This window comes from Psammomys obesus, unplaced genomic scaffold, assembly GCF_907164565.1.
Source record: "Psammomys obesus unplaced genomic scaffold, mPsaObe1.curated_primary_1811, whole genome shotgun sequence".
NCBI classification, from domain to species: Eukaryota; Metazoa; Chordata; class Mammalia; order Rodentia; family Muridae; genus Psammomys; species Psammomys obesus.
In genome coordinates, this window is record NW_026590062.1 from 22,579,543 (window position 1) to 22,603,122 (window position 23,580).

Genomic DNA, 23,580 nt, shown 5'->3' on the forward strand with positions numbered 1-23,580 from the left:
ATTAGTGGGAACCTCGGGAACGCCCCTAGCAACCTGGTGTTTGGAAGAGTTGGGGAGCGCGCACCAAGAAATCCAAAAAAGTACCTCGCAGGTGGGGCTCCAGACAGATGTCCTGCCCGGGACCCTGACCGAAGTCCCACAGCAGGTCAGGCGGTCCCCGAGCCCCTGACCTCAGCCAGGCCCAGTTGTGTGGGAATTAGGATATAAACTCAGATCTTCTGCAAGAGCGTTACACATAGAACATAGAACCCTCTCACCAGTTCCTCATCGCTTTTTAAAATTGAATTATTAGAGGATGGAAAGATGGCTCAGTAACTAAGAGCATTTGTTACTCTTGCCAAGATTCCTAACACCCACATGATGGCTCACAGCCATCCATAACTCCAGTTTCAGGGGATCCAACACGGTCTTCAGGACTCCATGAGCACAGGCATTCACATGGTACACATACAAACAGACAGGCAAAACACTCAGTGTTAATATAAAGTTCCTGTGGAATGTATACAATTTACCCTGTTCGTTCACATGCTGATTTCTCTCCCCCACTTGGTTTCAGTCTGGACATTGCATTGTGATAAGCATCGCCTGTCTCAAGTCTGTGTGAACATGCCACCATCTGTTCTCTGTATTACCAATAAAACAACCAGCCAAAGCTGAGCAATAGAATAGGGTAGGACATCCTGGTCCAGAGGAGAAGAGAAAGAATAGAGGGGGAGGAAGATCAAAGAAGAGAGATCAGAGAAGAGGACCTAGAAATACCAGGAGAGATGAACCGGACCTAAGATATGACTAAAAGCAAGTGTAATGTGGGAAATCTGAATGGGAGGAAACTATGCAGGCTTGGAGGTTAAAGATGGAGTAACTATTGCCCAGCATTGTCCTCTAGGCTAATTAAATAAAACTAGTCTCTGTGTGGTGATTTGGATATATAGCTGGTTTAGGAATAACCACTGTTTAACTAAAGATAAATCAATAATAAATATTAATAATCAGCAACAACTCAGAAAATAACCTTGGTTGTTTCTAATACTTGGCATAATAGATCATTAATTGTTTGCTAATAAAAAATAGAGCTGTTGTAATAACTCAGGGGCAGGGCATTTTCTTAGCATGTGGGGCTCAATTCCCAAGTGCATGTACACACACAGAGATTCAGAGAGAGAGAAAACAAACAAATGAAAAAGTAACTATTTATAGCCTCCTTGGTAGTATATGACTCCATATATTGTAACATGTTTACATATTCATATGTCATATTTGCATATTCAGATGTTGTGATTTACACATTAGGCAAACTCTGTCAATTGAGCTATATAACCCCAGCCCCCGATTTCCAGTTTTTGAAGTGTTTAATTCAGTATCTCATTTTCTGGTCATTTGTGTTAAATAGAGAGCTATGTGTTAAACTTGTACATTGTTGGTTCTTCCCAGTAGGATGGCTGACCTGCGTTTATGTGAGCCAACAGAACTCTATAACATCTTGAATCAGGTCTCCAAGCTGTCCAGATTAGCTGAGCCCAATTACCTCTGTCTACTGGGTAAGTAGAAAACAACAACACATCAACACACACCAACACACCAACCCAAACATACACGCCATCTCAAACACATACACCAACTCAAATACACACACCAACACCTCAACCCAAACACACATGCTGGGTTTCATTACTGAAGAGACACCATGACCATACTAACTCATAAAGACAACATTTAATGGAGGCTGGCTTAGAGTTTCAGAGGTTTGGTCCATTATCATTATGGTGGGAAGCATGCCAGAATCAGGCAGGTAGACTGGAGATGGAGCTGAGGGTTCTGCATCTTGATCCAAAGGCAGCAGAATAAGACTATCACGTGAGCATAGGAGACCTCAAAGCCCTACCTCCACAGTGACACACTTTCTCTAACAAGACCACACCTCCTAATAGTGCCACTCCCTATGGCTCAAGCATTCAAACACATGAGTCTATTGGGGCCATGCCTATTCAAACCAATATACCTACCAACACCAACATACTGACATATAACCCACAAACACACCAACACAAACACCCCACCCACAAACATCAGCCTACTGTTCAACTGGTATGTTGAGAACAGTTGCCTACAAACCTTCCTTTTGAAGGTCAGCAGTGTTTCCAGAGAGGGAAATGAAAGGTTGGTTCAAATCGTTGCCTGTGATTATGCTGAGGAGGTTAGGCTCAGTGCATAAGGCAATGGTGAACAGAGTTTGTTCCCAGCACCCATATAAAAGGCAGAAATAGTAGCCTGCCTGTAATCCCAGAACTCAAGACAGGGAACAGGATACACCAGGCAGGCAGGCTAGCTAGAATCTATGCAAAGATGAGCTCTGGGTTCAGAGACGCAGCCTCAGCAAATAAAGTAGAGTGATTGAGAAGACAGGCGTGTGCACACATGTACCTCCACACCCTTCTGCACATGCTTATACATACATTACACACACTCCTGCAAGAAAGAGAATAATGCTGCAGTCGAGTGTTCCACTACTTGAAAAACAATTGAAGATTGTTTTTAGATCAAGGAAAGTTCTGCACAGCATGGTGGCTCAGGCCTGTGGTTCCAGCACCAAGACAGCTCAATCGAGAGCTTCAGGCTGAGCTGGGTGCAGTGGCACACTTAGGAGGCAGAGGCAGGTGGATCTCTGAGTTTGAGGCCAGCCTAGTCTACAGAGCTAGTTCTAGGACAGACAGGCACCACAGAGAAACCCCATCTCAAAAAACCAAAAAAGAAAGAAAGAAAATGAAGAGATGGTGGATGTAGAAGTTCTGTTTTAAGACAGAGTCTGAAGACTGGGGAGATGGCTCTGTGGGTAAAGGTGCTTGCTGTCAGGCCTGATGACATGAGTCATCCTGGAACCCACATAGTGGGAAGAGAGACCTGTCTCCCACAGGTTATCCTCTGATCTCCACTTATGTATGGCACTTACGCTCCCTGCCCCCCCCCCCCCATACAGAAATTATTTATTTGAAGACAAGACTCTTATTGTGAAGCACTGGCTGGCTTCAAACTCAAAATCCTGCCTCCATTCCCCCTACACACACACTGGGTGCTGAGTTCACAGCTGTGTTTTGAGTGGACAATTATTCACCTACTCACTGGTGTTAACTATTTCATTTCTGAGTTCAACCCTTTACTTTGCCAGATGTTCGACCCAAAAGGCTGTATGATGAGAGCCACGTGATCACTGCCATGAGAGTGAAGAAGGTATCGGGCTGAGTCAGAGTTCGGCAGGCTGAGGGCAGGGAGGAGAGAGGGGTTTTGTCCTGGATCCAGAGTGTGGCTTGATTCTGACGGACAAGGTGGTGGGATGGTATACGTCCCATGAATCCTTCCCACATTTCCTAAACCTTTTCCTGGTAGACACTGCCTGTTCGTGCCGTTTCTAAGTGAGCAACATGCCTTCCAGTCAGTGGTGTCTGACACACAGCCCTGCACTTCTGCTCTGTCAGCCCTCCAGGCCTTGTCTGTGAGCTTGTTGGTGGGTCTGCCTTCTTTGTCTAGTCCTGGACAGCTGGTCAGTACAGATGGTTGGCAAGCACCAGTGACCAGAAAGAGGCCTTCTCTCTGCCCAGATCACTTTCTGACCTTTGTTTACCTCATGTGTATGTGTGTGTTAGTGATGTATGTGTATTATATGATCATGTGTGTATTACGTGATCATGTGTTTGTATTTGATCATATGTGTGTTAGCCAAAGGACAGCAGTTATCTTTTTATCACTCCATCTTATATTTTTATTACATTATTATTTTTTAAAATCATATGTGTGTGTACATGTGTGAACATGAGTGCAGTGTGAACTCTGCCTGCAGAGTCCACAAGACGACCCTGGATCCATTGACTTCCCTAGAGCTAGAGTTACAGCAGATGTGAGCCACGGAAGGGAGGTGCTGGGAACAGAGCTCAAGTCTTCAAGTGCAGCCAGTGCTCTTACCTGCTGAGTGACCTCTCCAGCAGTTTATTTGTTATATACTTACTCTATTATGCCTCTCTCTTTCTCTGCCTCCTCTCTGGAGGCAGGAGTGGGTATGTATCTGGGCATGGTCAGGCCACGTCACATGTGGAGATTGGAAGATAACCACTACACGTGGGTCCCAGGAATTGAGTCCAGGTCCTCAGGCTTATCAGCAAGCACCTTTACCGGCTGAGCCATCTTACTGGTCCTTATTCTTCCTTATTCTAAGCCAGAGTCTTAGTACGTAGTCTAGGCTGTCCTGGATCTCAAGATCCTCCTGCCCCAGCCTCCTCATGCTGGGGTGACATGTATGGACCCCCACCTGCCAAAAGACATCTTCCTGAATGTTCTCTTGAGCTTCTAGACAAATGAGATTTCTCCCCTTTGTGTTCCAGAGATCCTTGGTAGTCTGGACTTCTGCCCTTACTTCTTGCCTTGATGATATTCTGTAAGGAATGCTCGGGCACTTGTCACAGCCTCCTCCATGTCCTCTCTTGGGACTGCTGCATCAGATAGGCCAGGTTGCAACAGACATCGTTGGGCTCAGGTTCCCCTTAGCGATGGCAGCTTGTAGGGGACACTGAGAGCAAGTGAAGGCCATACCCTGAGCTGTCATCTAGTCAAGAATACTTGAGTTCTGCTATTAGGTACCTGTATGTGTCTAGTACTATGAGGCTACACTACACCCTCCCCAGGTGGGCTCTTTCTTCCTCCGGTGAACTCATCACCTCAGTACAGAATGCCTTTATTAGTTACTTTTCTTATTCATTGCAGTGATGAAAGCAATTGCAGGAAGGAAAGGAAAGGGTCTTTTGGCTCACAGTTTGAGGGATATGGGCCTGTCTTAGTGAGAAATGCATGGTGGCAGACATGTGAGCCAACAGGCCTCATTTCGTTCATAGTCAGGAAGCAGGGAGTGGACCAGAAATGAGACTGGACTATAAAACCTCAAGGCTCATCCACTGTGACCCACTTCAGCTGGCTGCCTTCACTTGCTTAAGGTTCCACAACCACCCAAAATAGTGTCATCCTCTGGTGATGCCTGTGGGATCACTTCACACGAAAGCACGACTACACCTTTTATTTCCATTTTTGGGACCTCCATTCTGGTGACCCCACTCACGACTCAACCCTTCACCAATGCTACTCCACCTCACGGCTTCTGCTTTGTCATTTAGATGAGACATGCATTTAAGGCCTATCACATGCCAGAGACTGTTCCCGAAGTTCAAAGTACATTAGTGTAATGGTTAATAACAGCTTCATGGTAGGCTTTAGTGCCATCTTGGAGACAAAATTCTCGGCACATCTGAGAGGGAGTTTCCAGAATGGGCTAAACAAGGTGGGGACACTCACCTAACCTGTGGTCAGTACCATCCCCTGGGCTGGACCAAGACCCAATAAAAATGGGAAGGTGCAGCTGGGCAGTGGTGGTGCACCTTTAATCCCAGTACTTGGGAGGCAGAGGCAGGTTTCAGGACAGCCAAGGCTACACAAAGAGACCCTGTCTCAACTCCCCACATCCCACAACCCCAAAAGAAAGTGAGCTGAGCACCAGCATTCATCTCACAGCTTCCTGACTGTGGATACAGTGTGAGCAGATGCTTCACACTCTAGCAGGCACACCTCATCTGCAACTGACCGTACCTCAAACTGTTCTCCTGCTGACGTCTCCCATTCATCCAGCCACAGTGACTCTGATGGGCTGTGAGCCCAATGATGCACCAGCCATTCTCCATCCAGGCCAGAGTCACCTGCTTCCATCCTTCTTAGTTGTGGGTAGGGGAGACCACTCCAGGATTCAGGAGACTCCTTTCTACCACTGGTGTTCCCTGGCTCATGAGTCATCAGGGGAAGGAGGACAGGATCCCCAAACCCTACCTCAGGCTCCTCTGGGATGCTGTGCAGGGACAGCATACCCAGCTGAGCTCCCCAGCAACACACCCTCATGGTTTCCTCAGAAAGATGATCAGTACCTCATCCCGGAGTCCGTGGATCTGGAGTGTGTGAGGTACTGCATCGTGTACGACAGCAATACCAGTTCCTTGGAGCTGGGCATACGACGGCATGAGGACAATGAAGAGGAGAAAAGCGATGACGAGGAGGAAGAAACTGGTAATCACTTTCCTCTTGGTCTTTTTTTTTTTTTCCTTTTTGGTGTTTATTCCCAGCATTCAGGAAGCAGAGACCAGCAGATCTCTGAGTTTGAGCCCAGCTTGGTCTACAGAGAGTGAGACAGACAGGCAGAAAGAAACAGACAGACATAATGTAGCCCTGGTTGTCTGAAAGGCCTGCCTCTGCTTCCCGAGTGCTTGGCTTACAGACACTACAGATAGGTGCAGTCACGCCCGAATCACACAATGGTGGGAATGGAGCCCAGGGCCTTGAGCATACTAGGCGAGCACTCTGCCAGCAGAGCCCCATCCCAGCCTTCTCAGGTAGGTTTTACAACCACAGGAATAATAGTAGAGACTGGCTATATTCCTTATTTTTGTGTGGTTGTGACCACATTGGCTGAGGGAGATGAAGAAGGAAAGAATGATTTCTCTATTTTACTTCTTTGTATGTATGTCTCTGTGTGTGTATAGGCCTGTGGAGAGCAGAGGTTAGCCTCAAGTCACTTTGTTTTTTTGAGACTGTCTCTGCTGGCCTGGAGATTGCCAAGAAGGCGAGGCTGGCCGGCCAGAGTCCCAGGGATTCACCTGTGCAGGTGGCAGCATTGCAAAAGTGTGCCACCGTGCCTGGCTTTTTCGTACCAGCTCGGGGGAAGAACTCAGGTCCTCCATTTGCAAGGCTGGCACATTACCAACTAAGCCATCTCCTGCACACGTGTGCACCTCCACACATGCAAAAATATGCACACACGTATATATCACATACATACACATGGAAGATAGAAGAATGTGGGGGAGAAGGTGAAATCACTCACATGCCTAGAGTAAGCTCTCTGCCTGCACTTGATGTTCTGAAACTCAGTGGCCCTAAATGTCAAAATGTTTTTCATCATATCTTTGGGTCCAAAATTCAGAGGCCCCTCATCCAGGAGAACCAATGTTTCTCCAGAGGCTATGATCAAAGTGTCAGCTGGGGCCAGGTATGGTAGCACATGGATATAATCCCAACACTGGGGAGGCTGAAGCAGGAGGGTTTCTTTTCAGGACTTCCTGGGCTGCAGAGAGAGACCATGTTTCAATTGAAAAACAAGAAAGTGGTCTGGGACTGGAGCTTGATTAGTTAGAGTGCTCACCTAGCATGCATGAAGCCCGAGGCCCACCCCAATACCACAGAAACAGGGTGTGATAGTAGGCACTTGGAGTGTGGAGGCAGGAGGAGCAGAAGCTCAAAACTGTTACCAGCTACTCAGCAAGCTCAAGGTCAGGCTAGTGAACATGAAACCCTGTCTCTGAATAAATAGTTGAGCATAATGATGCACACATTTAATGCCAGCGCTCAGGAGGCAGAGGCAGGTGAATCTCTTGAGTTTGAGCACAGCCTGGTTTACAGAGCAAGTCCAGGATAGCCAGGGCTACACAGAGAAACTTTATCTTTGTAAACAAATAAAACTGGACCAGAGCTATAGCTCAGTGGTATAATACTTGTTTCCCATGCATAAGGCCCAAGGTCCAATCCTCACCATTATGCAAAAAATAAAAAAAATAAAAAACCAAAATGCTAGGATGGCTCAACAGGCAGATACACTTGCCACCTGAGTTTGATCCCAGGACACACATGATGGAAGAGAATTTACTCCTGCAAAAGTTGTCCTCTGACCCCACGTGTGTGATGACAGACATGTACATGTATGCACACACACACACACACACACACATGAATAAATAAAGTAATAGATGTCAAGAGACTCTCAAAAACATATGTAGTCCGTTCCAAGACATTTAATTATAGTTTTGAATGTGGTTTATTATCTTTTCAGGCCATGGTTTTGGGATGAGTGTGGCTATTGATACTCTCTGCAACTGGGTGGTGCTATGGTTCCACTTTTAACAAGACCTGATGCCGAGACTTCCCAAGTGGTTTTTGGCTTGGTAATTTCTTCTTCCCTGTGTGCTCCTTTGGGCTACATTTGTAGGTATTTGCTAGTTTTGAATCAGAGTCTTGTGTAGCCCAGGCTGGCCTCCAACTCACTATGTACACATCACACATGTGTACACACACACACACACATACACACGAACAAATATTTTTTCCTTCCTTATCTGGGCTCCTTTGGGCTACACTTTATAGATATTTGCTAGTTTTGAATCAGAGTCTAGTGTAGCCCAAGCTAGCTTCCAGCTCACTATGTAGCTGAGGATGACCTTGAACTTCTGATCCTCCTCCCTCCACCTTCTGAGTGCTGGGGATTATAGGAAAATGCCACCGTGTCATATGCATTGCTAGGGATGGACCCAGGACCTTGGGCATGCTTGGCAATCTCTGTACGAGCTACATCCCTAACCCTTTTTGTTGTTTGTACATTTTGGACTAAAGAGATGGCTCAGCAGTTAAGAGCATATAATGCTCTTGTAGATGACCTGAGTTGTAGTCCCAGCATTTTTATGTATGGTGGCTCCTTGTAACTAGGGCCTCAGGGCATCCGACCCTCTGGTGTGTGAAGCACTTGCATTCATGTGCACCCCCACCCCGACACTTCATTAAAAGTTTTTTAAAATTCTGTTTTATGGGGCTGGAGAGATGGCTCAGATGTTAAGAGCACTGGCTGTTCTTCCAAAGGTCCTGAGTTCAATTCCCAGCTACCACATCATGGCTCACAACCATGAGATCTGGTGCCCTCTACTGGTATGTATGTGTATACGCAGGCAGAACACTATACATAATAATCTTAAAAAAAACAACAACTCTGTTTTATGTATGGTGTGTGTGAAAGAGAGAGAGAGAGAGACAGAGACACACATGTGGATTCTGCCATGTAGGTCATAGGGCTCCAACTCAGGTGATCAGGCTTGGCAGCAAGTACCTTTATTCTCTGAGCCACCTCACTGGCCTCACCTTTTTGGGACTGGGTCTCATGAAGCCCATGCCTCAACATCACTGTAGCTTGAACTTCTGATCCCCTGCTCCACCACCCAGTGCTGGAATTGCTGGTGCGCACCACAAGCACAGCTTGCTCATAGTTTTGGGACTGCAGACTGGGCCCTGGAGCCTTAAGCACGGGCTGGTGAGGGGGCTTGGCGATAAAGGTGTTCGCTGCCAAGCCTGACAACCTGAGTTTCATTCCTGGCACCCACATGGAAGGAGAGAACCATCCAGGAGTTGTCCTCTGACCTCCATATATGCTATAGCAGATGCATGCCCACCCACAAATAAGTAATGTGAACTAACAAATAACACTTGTGTTATATAAGAGGCACCATTGTGCTAATGAGTTTCCCACTCAGAAAGATGCCACAGTCAAATGTAACGTTTCCACTCGAGGCAACTTCCTTACTTACAATGATAATGTGTTTTGGGTTGGGCCTGGTGGAATACACCTTTCCTCCCAGCACCCAAGAAACAGGCAGATCACTGTGAATTCAGGGACAGCCTGATCCACATAGAGAATATGTAGGCCAGCCAAGGCAATGTAGTGAGACTTTTGTGTAAAACAAAAACAAAAACAAACAAAGCAAAAGTATTCCCTTGTGAAGCCAGGTGTGCTAAAATTATGTCTTCCAGCCAGGTGTGGGAGTGCACACCTGCAGTCTCACCATTGGTAAGGTTGAGGCCCAAGGGATCAGGATCCCAAAGCTGTTATTCTCCTGCCTCAGTCTTCTAGTGCTGGGACTGCAGGCATGCACCAACATGCCTAGTTTCTGTTCTTGATGAACAGCCTTTTCTGAAACAGTAAGTGTGATAGTTCCTGAAGCTTCTTGGTGGGGTGGCCAGGTTCCGTGGGAGTCCCTAGCTGTCTCTAGTGCTGACCCTGTAGTTGTGGACTCTAAGCTCTAGCGGTGGAGAGATAGACATCTAAGCTAAAGGTAACAGCATCACTGTGGCCTGAGACTTCCATCCAGCTCCCTTGTGGCCTCTGACTCACTAGTCTCTTGCTCAAGAGAGACATGGTTGGTGCCCTGTAAGCCACTGTCTGGACCTGGGACCTCTGAGCCAGGCCCCATAGGGAGAGGGGCTGACTTCCACTCGGACACCTGCAAGCTCTCCCATGGTTTACACACCCAGGTCCATCCTCCTGACAGGTCCCTGCCACTTATGTCCTGAGCAGTCCCTTCTGGAAGTGTCCCTTCTTCGGGAACGGAAGTTCTTTCCCTGGTTGATTTTATTTTATGTGTATGTGGGGTGCACCCATTGAAGCCAGAGTGCTGATCCACAGGTGCAGTCCTCCTTCTAAAAAGTTTTTTAAATTGCATTTTTAAAAATTTATTTAACGAGGATGGGAGTGTCACGGGACTCGTGTGGAAGTCCTGAGATTAAGGCCTGGGCATCTGATTTGGTGACAGACACCTTTAAACACTGAAGTGGCTTTCTGGCTCTACCTTAATTTTTGAGATTCTCTCATTATGTATAATTCAGTGGTTCAGCTGTGCTGGCCAGTGTGGGAACCCCAGGATCTGTCCATCTTTATTGATGAGATTGCAAGCACACACCACCAAGCCCAGAATTTTACGTGGGCTCTGGGAATGGAACTCATGTCCTCAGGTTCATGACACTCTACTGTCTGAGCCATCGCTCCAGCCCCAGAACGTTGGAGGACAGAAGCCATGCCCTTCTCCTGATGGTGTGCTCGTGAGGGTCTGCCAACCAGTTTTCCTGAGTCAGAGTATCTTGGCCGAGACAGGATATGCAGACTTTCGGTTGAAGCTGCATGAGGTCGGTATTAGTTACTTTCATGCCGTGACAGAATACCTGACAAAAACTTAAGAGAGCAAAGACTGATTTTTGGCTCGAAGTTTCAGAGGGTTTGGTCTACAGTCACTGGCCCTCTACTTCCTCTTTTTATTCTTTCCCAGCCCCAGCCCCAGCCCATGGAATGGTGCCACCACATTCAGGATAGATCGTTCCTCCTCAGTTCAATTCTCCCTAGAAGCATCCTCACATTTGCACTCACAGATGTGTCTCCCCAGTCCTGGGTAATCTTAAGTCCAGAGAAATGGATAGTGGATGTTAACTATTATAGAGCATAATTATGATTCATGAAGGGTTTAAGGTTTAAATATATATTAGGCCATAAAAAGAGGATCAATGAGATGATCTCTGGGACCCACATGGTAGAACAAGAGAATGGACTTTTGTAATACCCACACATGCACCATGGTATGGGTGCACATACATTTACAGTCTGTCTGTCTCTGTCTCTCTCTCTCTCTCTCTCTCTCTCTCTCTCTCTCACACACACACACACACACACACACACACGAAGCAGCCAGGCACAATAATTCATGCCTCTAATCCCCACACTGAGGAAGCTGAGTCAGGAGGATAGTGAGTTTGAGGCCAGACTGAGCTACGTGGTTCTCGACTACATAGACACAAGACTAAACTACAAGGATCTATCACTAAGCATTCACTAGGGTGGACATAATAATGATAAAGACAGATAATAACAAGTGTTGGCAATGTAAGGAGACTGGAAGCTTTGTACACCACTGAACAAATAGTAAAAGGGCCTGGGCATGGTGGCTTACAACTGTAATCCACTGGGAGAGACTGTGCCTGGAGGAGTTCTGCATTTTCAAGGAGTCTTGGCCACATAGTGAGTTCTAGGCAGGGCTCTCTACAGAGTGAGACCCTGACTCAGTACAACGGTAGAAAGCGCCTATAAGCAAACCCATAAGCTGAGTGCCAAAAGCAGGCAGGAGAGAGCCAGCCCCTACCAGTCGGCCTCTAATCACCATATGTGCATTGTGGCGCACTCGAACGCGCGCGCACACACACACACACACGTAAATTTTCAAAACAGACTGGAGAGATGGTACAGTGGTTAAGAGCATGTACTGATCTTGCAGAGGATCAGAATTAGGTTCCCAGAACCTGTGTAGGGCAGCTTACAAAACATTTCTCACTCTAGCTCCAGGTGACCTGTCACCCTCTTCTGGATTCCATGGGTACCTAAACTCATATGTGCACACGCACACCAAACCCAAAGCTGGGCAATAGTTTTACATACCCTCAATCCCAGCACTTAGGAGGCAGAGATCTTGGTGTACTTTTTACAATGTCTATATTTTTTATAACTCTTTCTCCCTACTAAACCCCAATCCTTTCCAACACCATATACCAGGTAGGAGAGAGAAAGGTTAGTGGGAGAGGGGCACAGTTCTCTTAGCTGCTTCCTGCTGTTAGGGTCGTCAGGTTCCTTGGAGCCAGTCCAGTCCTCATTTCAGGAGGTCTCCAACTTCTTGTTTCACTGCATCAACAGCCACCAGGAGCCACAGTGGGGAGCAGCAACACCTTGTTCTTTTTCGGAGCTCCCCAACACTCTCTGGGCTGTGGCATTTCTTCTCTTTCTAAAGTCCTTAGATTTAAACTAACTACAGCTGGTAGAGAGCTCCTCTCAGACCTGCATGAGGCAAATGGTCTGCTGCTGTGGACCATCTGAATCAGTCCCACATCCTACACCTGGGTTTAAAACAAAACTAGGCTTATATTTACAACAGAGGTATTGAGTTCTATTACAGCCGGGCTACACAGAGAAACCCTGCCTCAAAAAAAAAAAAAAAAAAAAACAAAAAACAAAAAACAAAAACACAATAAACCCCAACAAAACCAAATAACAACAAAACTAACCCAAACAAAACACAACTATAAGAACAGAATATAAAATGGTCTAGTAAAGATTGCAGTGGTGATTCCTCAGTGTTAAGGTACATACTCCAAGGAAATGAAAACACATCACACAAAAACTTGTACCATGTTCATAATAGCCCACAGTGGAAGCAGCACAGATGTCTTAATAAGCCAATGGATGAAACAGAATGCAGTACATCCACAAATTAGAACATTACTCAGCAAGGACAAGGTGTGCTGTGGCGCTGGAGAGAGGGGGTGGTGGTTAAGCACACCAGCTGCTCTCGTAGAGGGCCTAAGTTCAGTTCTCGGAACCCATGTCAAGTGGCTTAAAACTCCTGCAACTCCAGCTCCTGGGGATCCGGTGCCCTGTACTGGCCTCCATGGGCACCTGCAGCTACGTGCACAAACCCGAAAACCCACACATAATTAAAATAATAAAATTTTGGGGCTATAGAGATGACATAGTGGTTAAGAGCACTGGTTACTCTTCTAGAGCACTAGGGCTTGATTTCCAGCACCCAAACGGTTGCTCACGACTGTCTATAACTCCAGTTCCAGGGCCTCTGTTGCCCTCGTGTGGCCTCTGCAGGCCCTGCACAAATATGGTGCACAGACATACATGCAGGTGAGTTAAATACAAATCAGGTTTCCTTGTAGCACTCCTCTTTATCCTTTACTCAGAATTTTTCCTAATTTTCTTTTCTTTTCTGTGCTCTTTGACCTGGGTTTCTGAGTAACTGTTTCCAGGTGGAAGTGGCCATGCACTCTAACACGAGGCCAATGCTAAGCACACGGTGAACTTCCTTGGTCTTCACCTGCAGAATTGTTACCTGGACCTGCTGTCGAATTTGCACAAATCCTCATTCACTTCACCCGCCAACCTGTCTATGTCCTCAGAGGGGGCTATGAGTGCTTCTCTGGCCTGTACCACTTCTTCCGGACCCAGAAGATTATCTGGATGCCCCAGGTGAGGCAGGAGGATGAGTGCAGGCTACTAGGAAGTGAGGTTGGAGACTGACAGGTCGGTGGAGGTAGACAGAAGATGGGTTTGGGGGCGCGGGGGAAGTGGAGATGGAGAAATGAGCTGGAAATGCCTGGGGTGTTCAGTCTATAACGACAAATTCTGAGCTAACACATTATAGGAGGTCAAAAATGGGACTCTAGAGCAGGGGATGGTTTCTATGAGGGTAGGGGCAGTATGCAAGTCAGACGGTGTGCACTTCCACTCTGAGACACTCTCCCAGAGCTGTATCCTCTGAACACTGGTTCCCCAGCCAGAGCCCCACCTCAGGTGGCCGCAGAGCCTTTAGGAGGGGGGCTTGGCTGGTGAAAGCAGGTCCTAGGGGTGGGCCTGAAATGAAGCGTTAGACTCAGCCCTTTTCTGGGCTGCTAACTCTGCTTTCTGTTCTGTGCCATGAACCTTTCCTCACCACCATGAACAGGACCCCACCACTATGGCTTCCCCGCCATGGCAGGTTAATGGAGAGCCAATAAACCTTTTCTTTTCCAGTATTTTGTACCAAGAGCATTGCTAGATTCTTTTTTCTGATAACATTGATTTTTTTTTTTTGGTGTGGAGTATATATGTGCATGAGTGTGTGTGTGTGAGTGTGTGTGTGTGTGTGTGTGTGTGTGCACATATGTGTATGAGACGTGCCGTGATGCATGTATGGAAGCCAGATTTTCTTCTTCTAACGTGGGACCCAGGGATTCAAGTGCTTGAATTCAAGTGCTTGGCAGTAAAGACCAACTTCAACTGGACAAGTTTTGGGCCACAGATTGTCAAGCCTAACCTTTGTGTGTATGGCCAGGTACAGACAGGTGCCATGAGGGAAGGGGGCATCAGCATGGAGACCCGTCTCTGCAATGTAGTGCTGTGTACTACACTGTGTACTGCACTGTAGGGATGCCTGTGTACACCCAGGCATCTGACTTCTCAGGTGAGGTATTCATTGCCAATGTATTTGAAGCTCAGTCTCTCAGTCTCCATCTCTGTCTTGGGATGGCTCTTCCAAGCTTACCTCCAGAGCCACACCTCCAGAGACAGACCCCCACTTCTCAGTGAGCACATACTCACAACAGCCTTCCTTCTTCCCCATCCCAGGAACTGGATGCTTTCCAGCCATACCCTATTGAGATAGTTCCAGGCAAAATCTTCCTGGGCAAATTAAGTCAAGCTTGCAATGCTCAGATTCACAAGGATTTGAAAATTAAAGCTCATGTTAATGTTTCCATGGAGTCAACACCGTAGTAAGTAAAGGTGTTACTATTAGGGCGTGTATGTGTGTGTGTGCATGCCTGTGCCTTTCGAGGCCATATGTTGGTTTTGGTGTCTTCCTCTGTCACTATTTTTTAACACAGGGTCTCTCACTCAACTTGGTGCTCATGGACTGGATAATCTGGCTAGGCAGCAAGCTTGGGGGGAATCTGTCTCTGTGCCCCAGCCCTAGGTTTTCAGATGTGTGCCCCCATTAACCCAGCTTTTCATGCTGATGCTGGAGATTGTGACACAGGTCCTTATGCTTATGCAGCAGGCATATTGGTGACTGGGCCATTGCCGCTGCCCATGGTTTTTATTGTAGGTTAAGAGTCGCACAGTTACACATGCTTCCTACTGCCATAGCTTGTTGTGGCTGTTTTTTCCTCCTTCAGCACTAGGTCTGTCCCACACTGGCCAGGTTCTCTTCTGCTAAGCCAGGCCCCATTCCTCTGCTGGAGGATTCTAGCAGAGTGCTTCAACTACTGGGCCACACCTCCAGCCCCTCCCTGGCAAATTCCAGGACCCTGTAACTCCCTTCAGGACTCCCAGACAGCTCTTCAGGCTGCAAAGTCCCCTTTACCTGTAGTTGTTACTGCCTGTATAGCTTGGGAGAGGACCCTGTGAATATTGTAAATTTCAGGAAGTTGCTGGGGTTTGCAAGTTGCTTACTTCCTGAACATTGGAAGTTTTCTTTACTTCCTGAGTTTCAAGAAACCTTCCTTCTGGAAGGAAAGTGCCAATAATGAGGAAACAGATACTCAATACCATGCTGCCTTTTAAAGTTTTGTAGGTGATGAAAATAAACTCTTGCATATCAAGATTGAAGATTCTTCAGGTTCCAGCCTTTTCTCTTCTTTCCGCCACATATGTCACTTCATGGGTAAGGAGAATTTGCAGATCAGGGAATACCTTTCTTGTGCTCACCAGTCTCTGTCTGAGAACCTCGGGACTTGGGAAAGAATACAGAATCTAACACATGCAGCTGCTCAGAAGTCCTCAGCCATATTTATATATACATATATGACTAGCTTAGGAGGAGTGCCCTCCTGTGCCATGGGAACACCACACTGTATCTGAACCTTAGCTAGATGGCCATGCCTCCTGAGCCAGTCCTACAGTGAAGATAGCGGCCAAGCATGGGTGCATGATGTTTTGGGCGTCTGCACCTCTGTGGGGTCTGAGACCTCAAAAATGCTTTTCTTTTTGCTTTTGTACTCAGTGCTAGTCAGTAGAATGGGTAAGGCAAGAAAGGTTCCCCCAAACCCATCCAGATCTGATTCCTGTCATGCTTCATGTGTCCACTTGGCTCTGCTCTGACCTCCCACTTGCCACAGCTGCTCTGACCTCCCACTTGCCACAGCTCATCAGCTGCTTAGCACAATAAGTGCAGATCTTTTAGTCAGCCCCAGAGTTCACCAGGAAAAGCAAGATTCCTGGGCAAAGCTAGGCTGACTCAGGTCAGGAGTCTCTGCTACCAGCGAGGGACCAACATGGACCCCAGTCCGAGCTGCTGCTTAGATGGCTAAGAGTGGAATAGTAGCTTTCACCACCCCTCATTTGCCCACAACTCATCACTTTCACTTTTTATTTTATTTTTTTTCAACTTGAGGGATACAACCAGGGTGGAACACATATGTGGCTCTACCTCTAAGCCATGCCCCAGCCCCTCACTGGGTGTTTCTAGGCAGGTGCTCTACCACTGAGCCACACCCCAGCCCTTCACTGGGGGACTGTAGGACCTTCAGTCCTCTTTTTCTTTTTTCTTTTGACAGCATCTCCATAGGTTGCCTAGGCTAACCTTGAACTTTCAGTCTTTTTTTCTCTTAGCTCTTGAACATGTAGGATTCCAGACCTGTATTACTAGGCCTGGCAAGGTTGGTCTTCTGATGGCCACTGAGGTTCCCAGGATAGGGTGCCATGCACAGCCCCTCTTGCCCACTTCCTTTTGCAGAGCTTCACCTCCAGCTCCAATCTGTCATCCTGGTCTTTTCCACCCGGGGCATCAGCCGAAGCAGTGCTGCTGTTGTGGCCTTCCTCATGCATTATAATGAGGAGACCTTGAAGGTATGTGTTATGGGGTTGGGGCTGGGCTGGGGCTCCTCTGTTAGAATGTTCACCTGGCTTGCAAAAAGGTATGGATCTAAGCCAGGCATGGTGGCTTTGTTTATACATTTAATTTTAGCATTCAAGAGGCAGAGGCAGGTGGATTTCTGTGAATTTGAGACCAGTCTGGTCTAGAAAGTGAGTTCCAGGACAGCCAGGGCTATGCATTGAGATCCTGTCTCAAACAGACAAACAAACAAACAAACAAAGACTCTGGGTTCAGTTCCCATAAACACATGAATCAGGTATGTTGGGACATGTAATTTTAGGACTGGAACTGGAGAGGGAGGCAGGAGAATCAGGAGTTTAAGGTCATCCTCAACTACAGAGCAAGTCTAAGGCTTCCTGAAGGTAGCCTTTCCCCCTACTTCTGGTGTGTGTGTGTGTGTGTGTGTGTGTGTGTGTGTGTGTGTGTGTCTATGTCTATCTAGATCTCCTGGAGTTATAGGCACTGAGGAACTCAACTCCAGCCTGCTGCAAGAGCGGCATAGGCTGCTCTTAGCTGCTGAGCAATTTCTCCAGCTCCTAGCTTCTTTTTCTGTTGTTGTGATAACATACTCCACAATAGCAACTAAAGAGAGAAAGGGCTTGTTCTACCCACAGTTCAGGTGGGTATGGTCAAGGCAGCGGGCGCTTGAAACATTGAGTCCTGATGAGGAAGCCCAGAGCGATGGGTGCACACTGCGGCTGTGCCCATGGTGGGTACACACTGGGGCTGCGCTCTCTTTCTCCATGGCTATGCTGTAGAGTCCCAGCCAGGGAATGGTCTTGCCCGCCTTAAAGATGGGTCTCCCTGTATATCAGTTGACACAGTCAAGGCAGTCTCCCACAGACAGACCCACAGGCCAACCTGTTCTAGACAGTCGCTCATCCAGACCCCCTTCCCTTCTGGGTAATTCCAAAGCCTGCTGAGCTCAGAACTGAAGTTAACTACCACAGTGCACAAGTTAGTTTGGGTCTGTCCCAAGGAGAATTTCACGGAGGCACAAGCATGTGGCCTCAGCCAGTCAATTTTCCTTTACCTTGAAAGCAGAGGGATAAAAAAGCAGGAGCTTGCATAGCAGCACCAGGGCCTCATGACTAATGGCAGGCTGGAGCCTGCCCTAGAGTCTTCCATGCTAAACTTGGCTAGTCACAGCCTGCTTGCAGCCTCAGAGGGCATGGACAGAATGACTCTAAAGAGCCTCCAGATTCAACCTGGGGTGTGGTTTGATGGTAGAGCACTTGCCTAGAAACTCCCAGTGCAGGCTGTGGTTCAGTGGAAGAGTGCTTCAGAGTCCCCGGGTGAGGGCCTGCAGTAGTGGCAGGGGTGTGGTTGTGCTTGCCTTGAATCCACAAGGCTCTGGGTTTGATCCCTACCTAGCACTGAGAAAACAAAACAAAATCCCAACAGCTTTTGAGCCATCCAACGTGACAGTGTTAGTCCTTTCTGGCCACATCGCGGTAGTTCACAGGCTTCTAGCCAGGGTGGGTGGGGAGGAGGGTAAAGTGAGCCCTCTTCTGGTTTGGCTCCTAGCTAAGCTAGAGCCTAAAGGGTGTGCACAGCCCTTACTGCTTGCTTTGTTAGTCCCCGGCAGTGGTTGATGCCGGACCCGCTCAGGTCCAGGTGAGTCTGGACTCTGGAGGAACCCTAGCACTTATTTCTGGAGTAGCCATCTTTGTCCTCTGTAGGAAGTCTCAACACTGAGCATTCTTCCCAGAGATTCCTCCTAGGTAACTCTTGGCCAAAAAGAGCTGTTCAGCTCACTCGGCTGTGGCTAGGAGTGCTGATTCTCAGCTGCCATGGTAGGAGGCTCACTAGCATAACCTGGCCTGGGCTTGACCCCAGGAGCTGACATGGAGCTGATGTGCTGGGGCGGGCTCTCTGTCCCTATGCAGTGGGCACACTGAACCCTCTGTATCTGTCCATTAAAGGTGTGTAGAAAAGCAGCTGGCAAGGTGAGCACGCATGGAAACCCTTGCCTGCAAGCCTGGTGCCTGAGTTTAACTCCGGGAACCTAAAGCTGGAAGGAGACATGACTCCACACTAGCTCCACAAGTGTGCAGTGGCGTGTGTACGCCGCCATCTCCATAGCATGCACACATGATAATAACATGTAAATTTATTTATTTTAAGATTTGCATTTCTTTGTTGATTTAGTTTTGGGTTTTTGTTGTTTTTTTTTTTTTGTTGTTGTTTTGTTTTGTTTTTTTTCAAGACAGGGCTTTTCTATGTAGCTTTGGCTCCTCTGGAACTCATTTTGCAAACCAGGCTGGCCTTGAACATAAAGATTCACCTGCTTCTGCCTCCTGAGTGCTAGAATTAAAGGCATGTGCCAGCACCATCTGACTGCTTAATTTTATTTCATGTGTACTGCTATTTCTCTACCTGTGTGTTTGTACACAACATACGTGCAGTGTCCTCAGAGGCCAGGAGATGGAGTTAGATGCTCTGGAACTGGAGTTACAGACAGTTGTGAAGCATCTTATAGGTGCTAGGACTTGAACCCGTGTCCTTTGGAAGAGCAGCAAGTGCTTTTAGCCTCAGAGCTTTTAATCTCTCCATCTTCTATTTGCTGCATTAATTAATGTATTTATTTATTGATTTTTGGTTTTTTGAGACAGGGTTTCTCTGTGTAGCCCTAGCTATCCTGGATTTGCTTTGTAGACCAGGCTGGCCTCAAACTCTCAGGGATCCACCTGCCTCTGCCTCCTGGAGTGCTGAGATTACAGACATGTGCCACCGTGCCCAACTTTTTTTTAAAGATAGGGTCACTTTGTTGCATAGATTTTGCTATGTAGTTCTTGGTGGCCTGGAACTCACTCTATAACCAAGCCCATCCTCCATTGGCTATATAACTCAGGCTGTCAGGGAATCATGCTGCAACTCCAGGCTGGAGCTCACAAGCCTTCTTCCTGCCTCCTGAGTGCTGGGCTTATAACGGTGTCCCACTGTCTCTGGCTCTTTTAGTTTATTGTTGCTGTTGTTTTGTTTGTTTATGTAATGACATGTTCACAACAACCCTGCAGTTCAGATTTTTTCCCCCAGGTTTTTTCCAGGTGTGAGAAGTCTGGGTGCTTTCCCTGAGGCTGCAAGCTGCAGAGAGTACAGCTGGGATCCCAAACCATGGGCCCAGGTGCAGCACCCACACTTCCCACAGGGCCCCAATGGAACAGGAAGAACATGGCCTTGGGCTTGCTGACTCTCACCAAGTGTGCCCTGGCAGGTGCTTCACATTTCTATCCCAGGGTAGACAGGATGAGACCTTTCTGCCTGTGAGAGGCCCAGCAGCTATGTCAGCAGCTGAGGTGGGCAGTGGGTTCCTGGCTATTCCTTCTCTACCATCTCAGTGTCTTTTCATTCATATGGGATCCATGTAGCCAAGGCCTCAAACTTAGTAAATAGCCAAGGAAGACCTTGGACTCCTGATCTACCTCCACCCCCAGGAGGAATTGCAGGCTTGTGCCACTATGTCCAGTTTTACTATTTGTGTGTGTGTGTGTGTGTGTGTGTGTGTGTGTGTGTGTGTGTGTGTTTGTGTTTGTGTGCAGGTGCCTGCTGGTAGGGAATGTTGGATCCTCTAGAGTTGGAGTTACAAGTGGTTGTGAGCCACCCAGTGTGGGTTCTGTGAACAGAACTCTGGTCCTCTGCAAAAGCTCCTGAGTCACCTCTCCAGTTCCCATGCCCAGTGTTATATGGTGCTGGTGGCCAAACTCAGGGCCCAGTGTGAGTAGACAAGCACCCTGCCAATTAAGCCACATCCCATCCCTCTTTATGATTTCTAGACGTGTACTTTAGGGGTTAGTGCACTCAGGTTGAGAAACCCAGCTCGTAAATTTTCACATCTTGCAAAACTGAAATTGTGTGCTTAGTGAATGATAGCCCCTCCTGTTCTCTCCTAATCCGAGCCTCTGGCAGCCACCCCTGGGCCGCAGTTTGTCTACACCCAATACCTTACATAATTTATAATCCCTTCTGTGTGTGTTTGTGTGCATGTCGCATGTTGTAGGTGCATATGAGGGTGTGATATGTAGGTCAGAAGGCAGCTTCAGATAGCCATCTTCAGGCATTATCCACCTTGAATTTTTTTTTTAAGACAAATTCTTTCATTGGCTTGGAGCTTGCCAAGTAGAGTAGGCTGACTGGCCAGCAAGCTGCAAGGATCTCCCTGTCTCCAGGTTCCCAGTGCTGGGAATAAACATGGCTTCTGGGGATCAAACTTAGGTCCTTGTGCTTATAGGGCAATGGCTTTACTGACCCAGTGCTGGAACTGACCTCCTTCCTTCTTTCTCCCCTTCCTTCCTTCCTTGCTTTGTTTTCGAGACAGGGTTTCTCTGTGTAGCCCTGGCTGTCCTGGAACTTGCCCTGTAGACCAGCTGGCCCTGAACTCACAGAGATCCACCTGCCTCTGGCGTCTTGAATGCTGGAATTAAAAGTGTGTGCCACCACCACCCAGCTTCTTCTTGCTTTCTTAATATCTGAATGTATATATGTGTGTGTGCACACGCGCGCGTGCGTGCGTGCGTGTATCGTATGTGTGTGTGTGCACATGCATGCGTGTGCTTGTGTGCGTGCGCTTGTGGAGGCCAAAATCGTCTGCTCTGAAGGAACTGTCCTTACGAGTGGTTGGAATCTGCTACGTGCAAATTGGGGAGTGATCCTGGGTCTTCTGGAAGAGCAGCAAGTGCATCCCCGACCTAACTTTCCAGGCCCTTGATTTCTGAATTATTTCTCCTCTTCCTCCTCCTCCTTTTTGGCTATTTATCATTAGCATATAGAAATACACCTGGGAGTTATGTGTTGAATTTGTTATTCTGCCATTTTGCTGTGTTTATTAGCACGGGTGAGCCATCATTCCAGCCCCTAAGGTGTCATTTTGCTTTTACACTTCCTCCGTCTTTAACCCAGACAAAGGCCAGCCGCGTTCTGTCTGCACTTTATTGCGGATGCAGCACCTGGAGGAAGGCAGCTTTGCCTTTCCTCTTCAGAGAACCGGCTCATGGTTCTTGTCATCTCTCCAGTGATTCAGTCAGTCTCAATGCAAACCTCTATTGAGGCTGCTATGTGTCCCAGGCTCAGCCTGGCATTTTCATGCCCACAGGAGGTTGCATGCATTGTCTCACAGGAGCCATTTGAAACAGAACTGACTTCTGTGCCCTAAGTCAGAATCAGAGGAGCTTGTCCACAGCCTAGCCTGTGCACAGGGCTCCTTGCCCTGATGACCTCACCCGGGCTACTGTTCTGTCTGTGCTTAAACTCTTTTTTCCTTCTGTTCCTTTGAGTGTGTTTGTGTGTGTGCACATGTGTGTCTGTGTGTTTGTGCACATGTGTGTGCATATGCACTGTATGAGTCACTAGGATTAAACTCAGATCATCATCTTGGAGGGCCTCACCTTCTCTCTTTGTTCTCTTTCTTCTCTCCTCCCCTCCCCTCCCTTCCCCTCTTCCTCTTCCCTCCCTTCTTCTCTCCTCTCCTCTGCTTTCCTCCCTCTCTTCCTCCCTTCCTCCCCCTTCGATTTGGCCTGGAACTACACAATTAAGTTATGCAAGCTGGCCAGTGAGCCTCAGGAATCCCCCTGCCTCCACTTCCCCAGCATTAGGCACAAGTGTGCCACCACGAACAGTGTTTGTGCCTGGGTCCTGTGGACTGGCCTCATGCCTCGCCTCATGCTCTGAAAGCACACGGCCTACCAAGTGAACTGCCACCCCGGGCCCTGTCTCTGCATCCGATCCTAAGCCATCAGGTGGGCTTCTGGGAAGGGACCTCCTGCCCTCCCTGAACTGGCTGTGATCTGCTCTGGAAGGAGCCTACAGATGGCACCTGTCCTGAAGCCTTTTTTTTTATCTCTGCTTTCACAGAGGTCTTGGGCCCATGTGAAGAAGTGCAAAAACAACATGCGTCCGAATCGAGGCTTGGTGGCTCAGCTGTTGGAGTGGGAGAAAGTTATCCACGGGGAATATATCACTGACATCTCCAACCCTATCTACTGACCTTCACTTGTGGCCCAACCATGGTCACCACGCCATGTTTGGGGCACTCGGGGGTGGGGGGCTAGGGTAAATGGAATGGTCTAGAAAAAGAGCATTGTTGCTTGGAATTTGATGTGGTTCTTTTTGTGTTTTCCCTTCTATACTGGGGATTGAACCTGTAACAGTGGTTCTCAGCCTTCCTAATGCTCTGCCCTTTAATACAGTTCTTCATGTTGTGGTGACCCCAACCGCAAAATTGCTCCGTTGTTACTTCATAACTGTAATTTTGCTGCTGCTATGAGTTGTAATGCAAACATCTGTGTTTTCTGATGATCTCAGGTAACCCCTATGAAAGGATCATTGGATCCCTAAAAGGGTCTTGAGCCATAGGTTGAGAACCACTGACCTAGAGCCTCTCACGTGTCAGGCAAGTTCTCTGTCATTGAGCTATACCCTTGGCCTCTTTCTCTCTCTCTTTTAAGACAAAGTCTCATGTAGCCTGGGATAGCCTCAAACTCTGTGTATTGGAAGAGGACCTTGAACTCATGCT

At 47.7% G+C, this 23,580-nt stretch overlaps 1 protein-coding gene across 5 annotated transcripts; it reads left to right on the forward strand.

Annotated features, from left to right (window-relative positions):
- The first annotated feature begins 32 nt into the window (after positions 1-32).
- Positions 33-23,372, forward strand: Styxl1 (serine/threonine/tyrosine interacting like 1). Of its 5 annotated transcripts, none has more exons than XR_008720003.1 (10): positions 33-145; positions 1,432-1,538; positions 3,164-3,225; positions 5,937-6,090; positions 13,539-13,684; positions 14,822-14,967; positions 15,760-15,857; positions 16,929-17,041; positions 22,602-22,804; positions 22,920-22,981. XR_008720003.1 is itself a non-coding variant. In XM_055606100.1 (9 exons), the coding sequence occupies exons 2-9, from the start codon at positions 1,436-1,438 to the stop codon at positions 23,049-23,051; spliced, it is 954 nt and encodes a 317-aa protein (XP_055462075.1). In that variant the 5' UTR covers positions 33-145; position 1,435; the 3' UTR covers positions 23,052-23,372. The 5 variants fall into 5 exon arrangements, 1 of the variants encoding a protein (XP_055462075.1); XR_008720002.1 differs by having other exon boundaries at positions 1,435-1,538; XR_008720004.1 differs by having other exon boundaries at positions 39-91.
- Positions 23,373-23,580: the final 208 nt, after the last annotated feature.

Excerpts from the sequence above, each read along its gene's own strand:
- Styxl1 (XM_055606100.1), top strand. The coding sequence starts at position 1,436 with ATGGCTGACCTGCGTTTATGTGAGCCAACAGAACTCTATAACATCTTG. Across the intron at positions 3,226-5,936 it reads CTGCCATGAGAGTGAAGAAG|AAAGATGATCAGTACCTCAT; the intron begins GTATCGGGCTGA and ends TGGTTTCCTCAG. Across the intron at positions 17,042-22,919 it reads ATAATGAGGAGACCTTGAAG|AGGTCTTGGGCCCATGTGAA; the intron begins GTATGTGTTATG and ends CTGCTTTCACAG.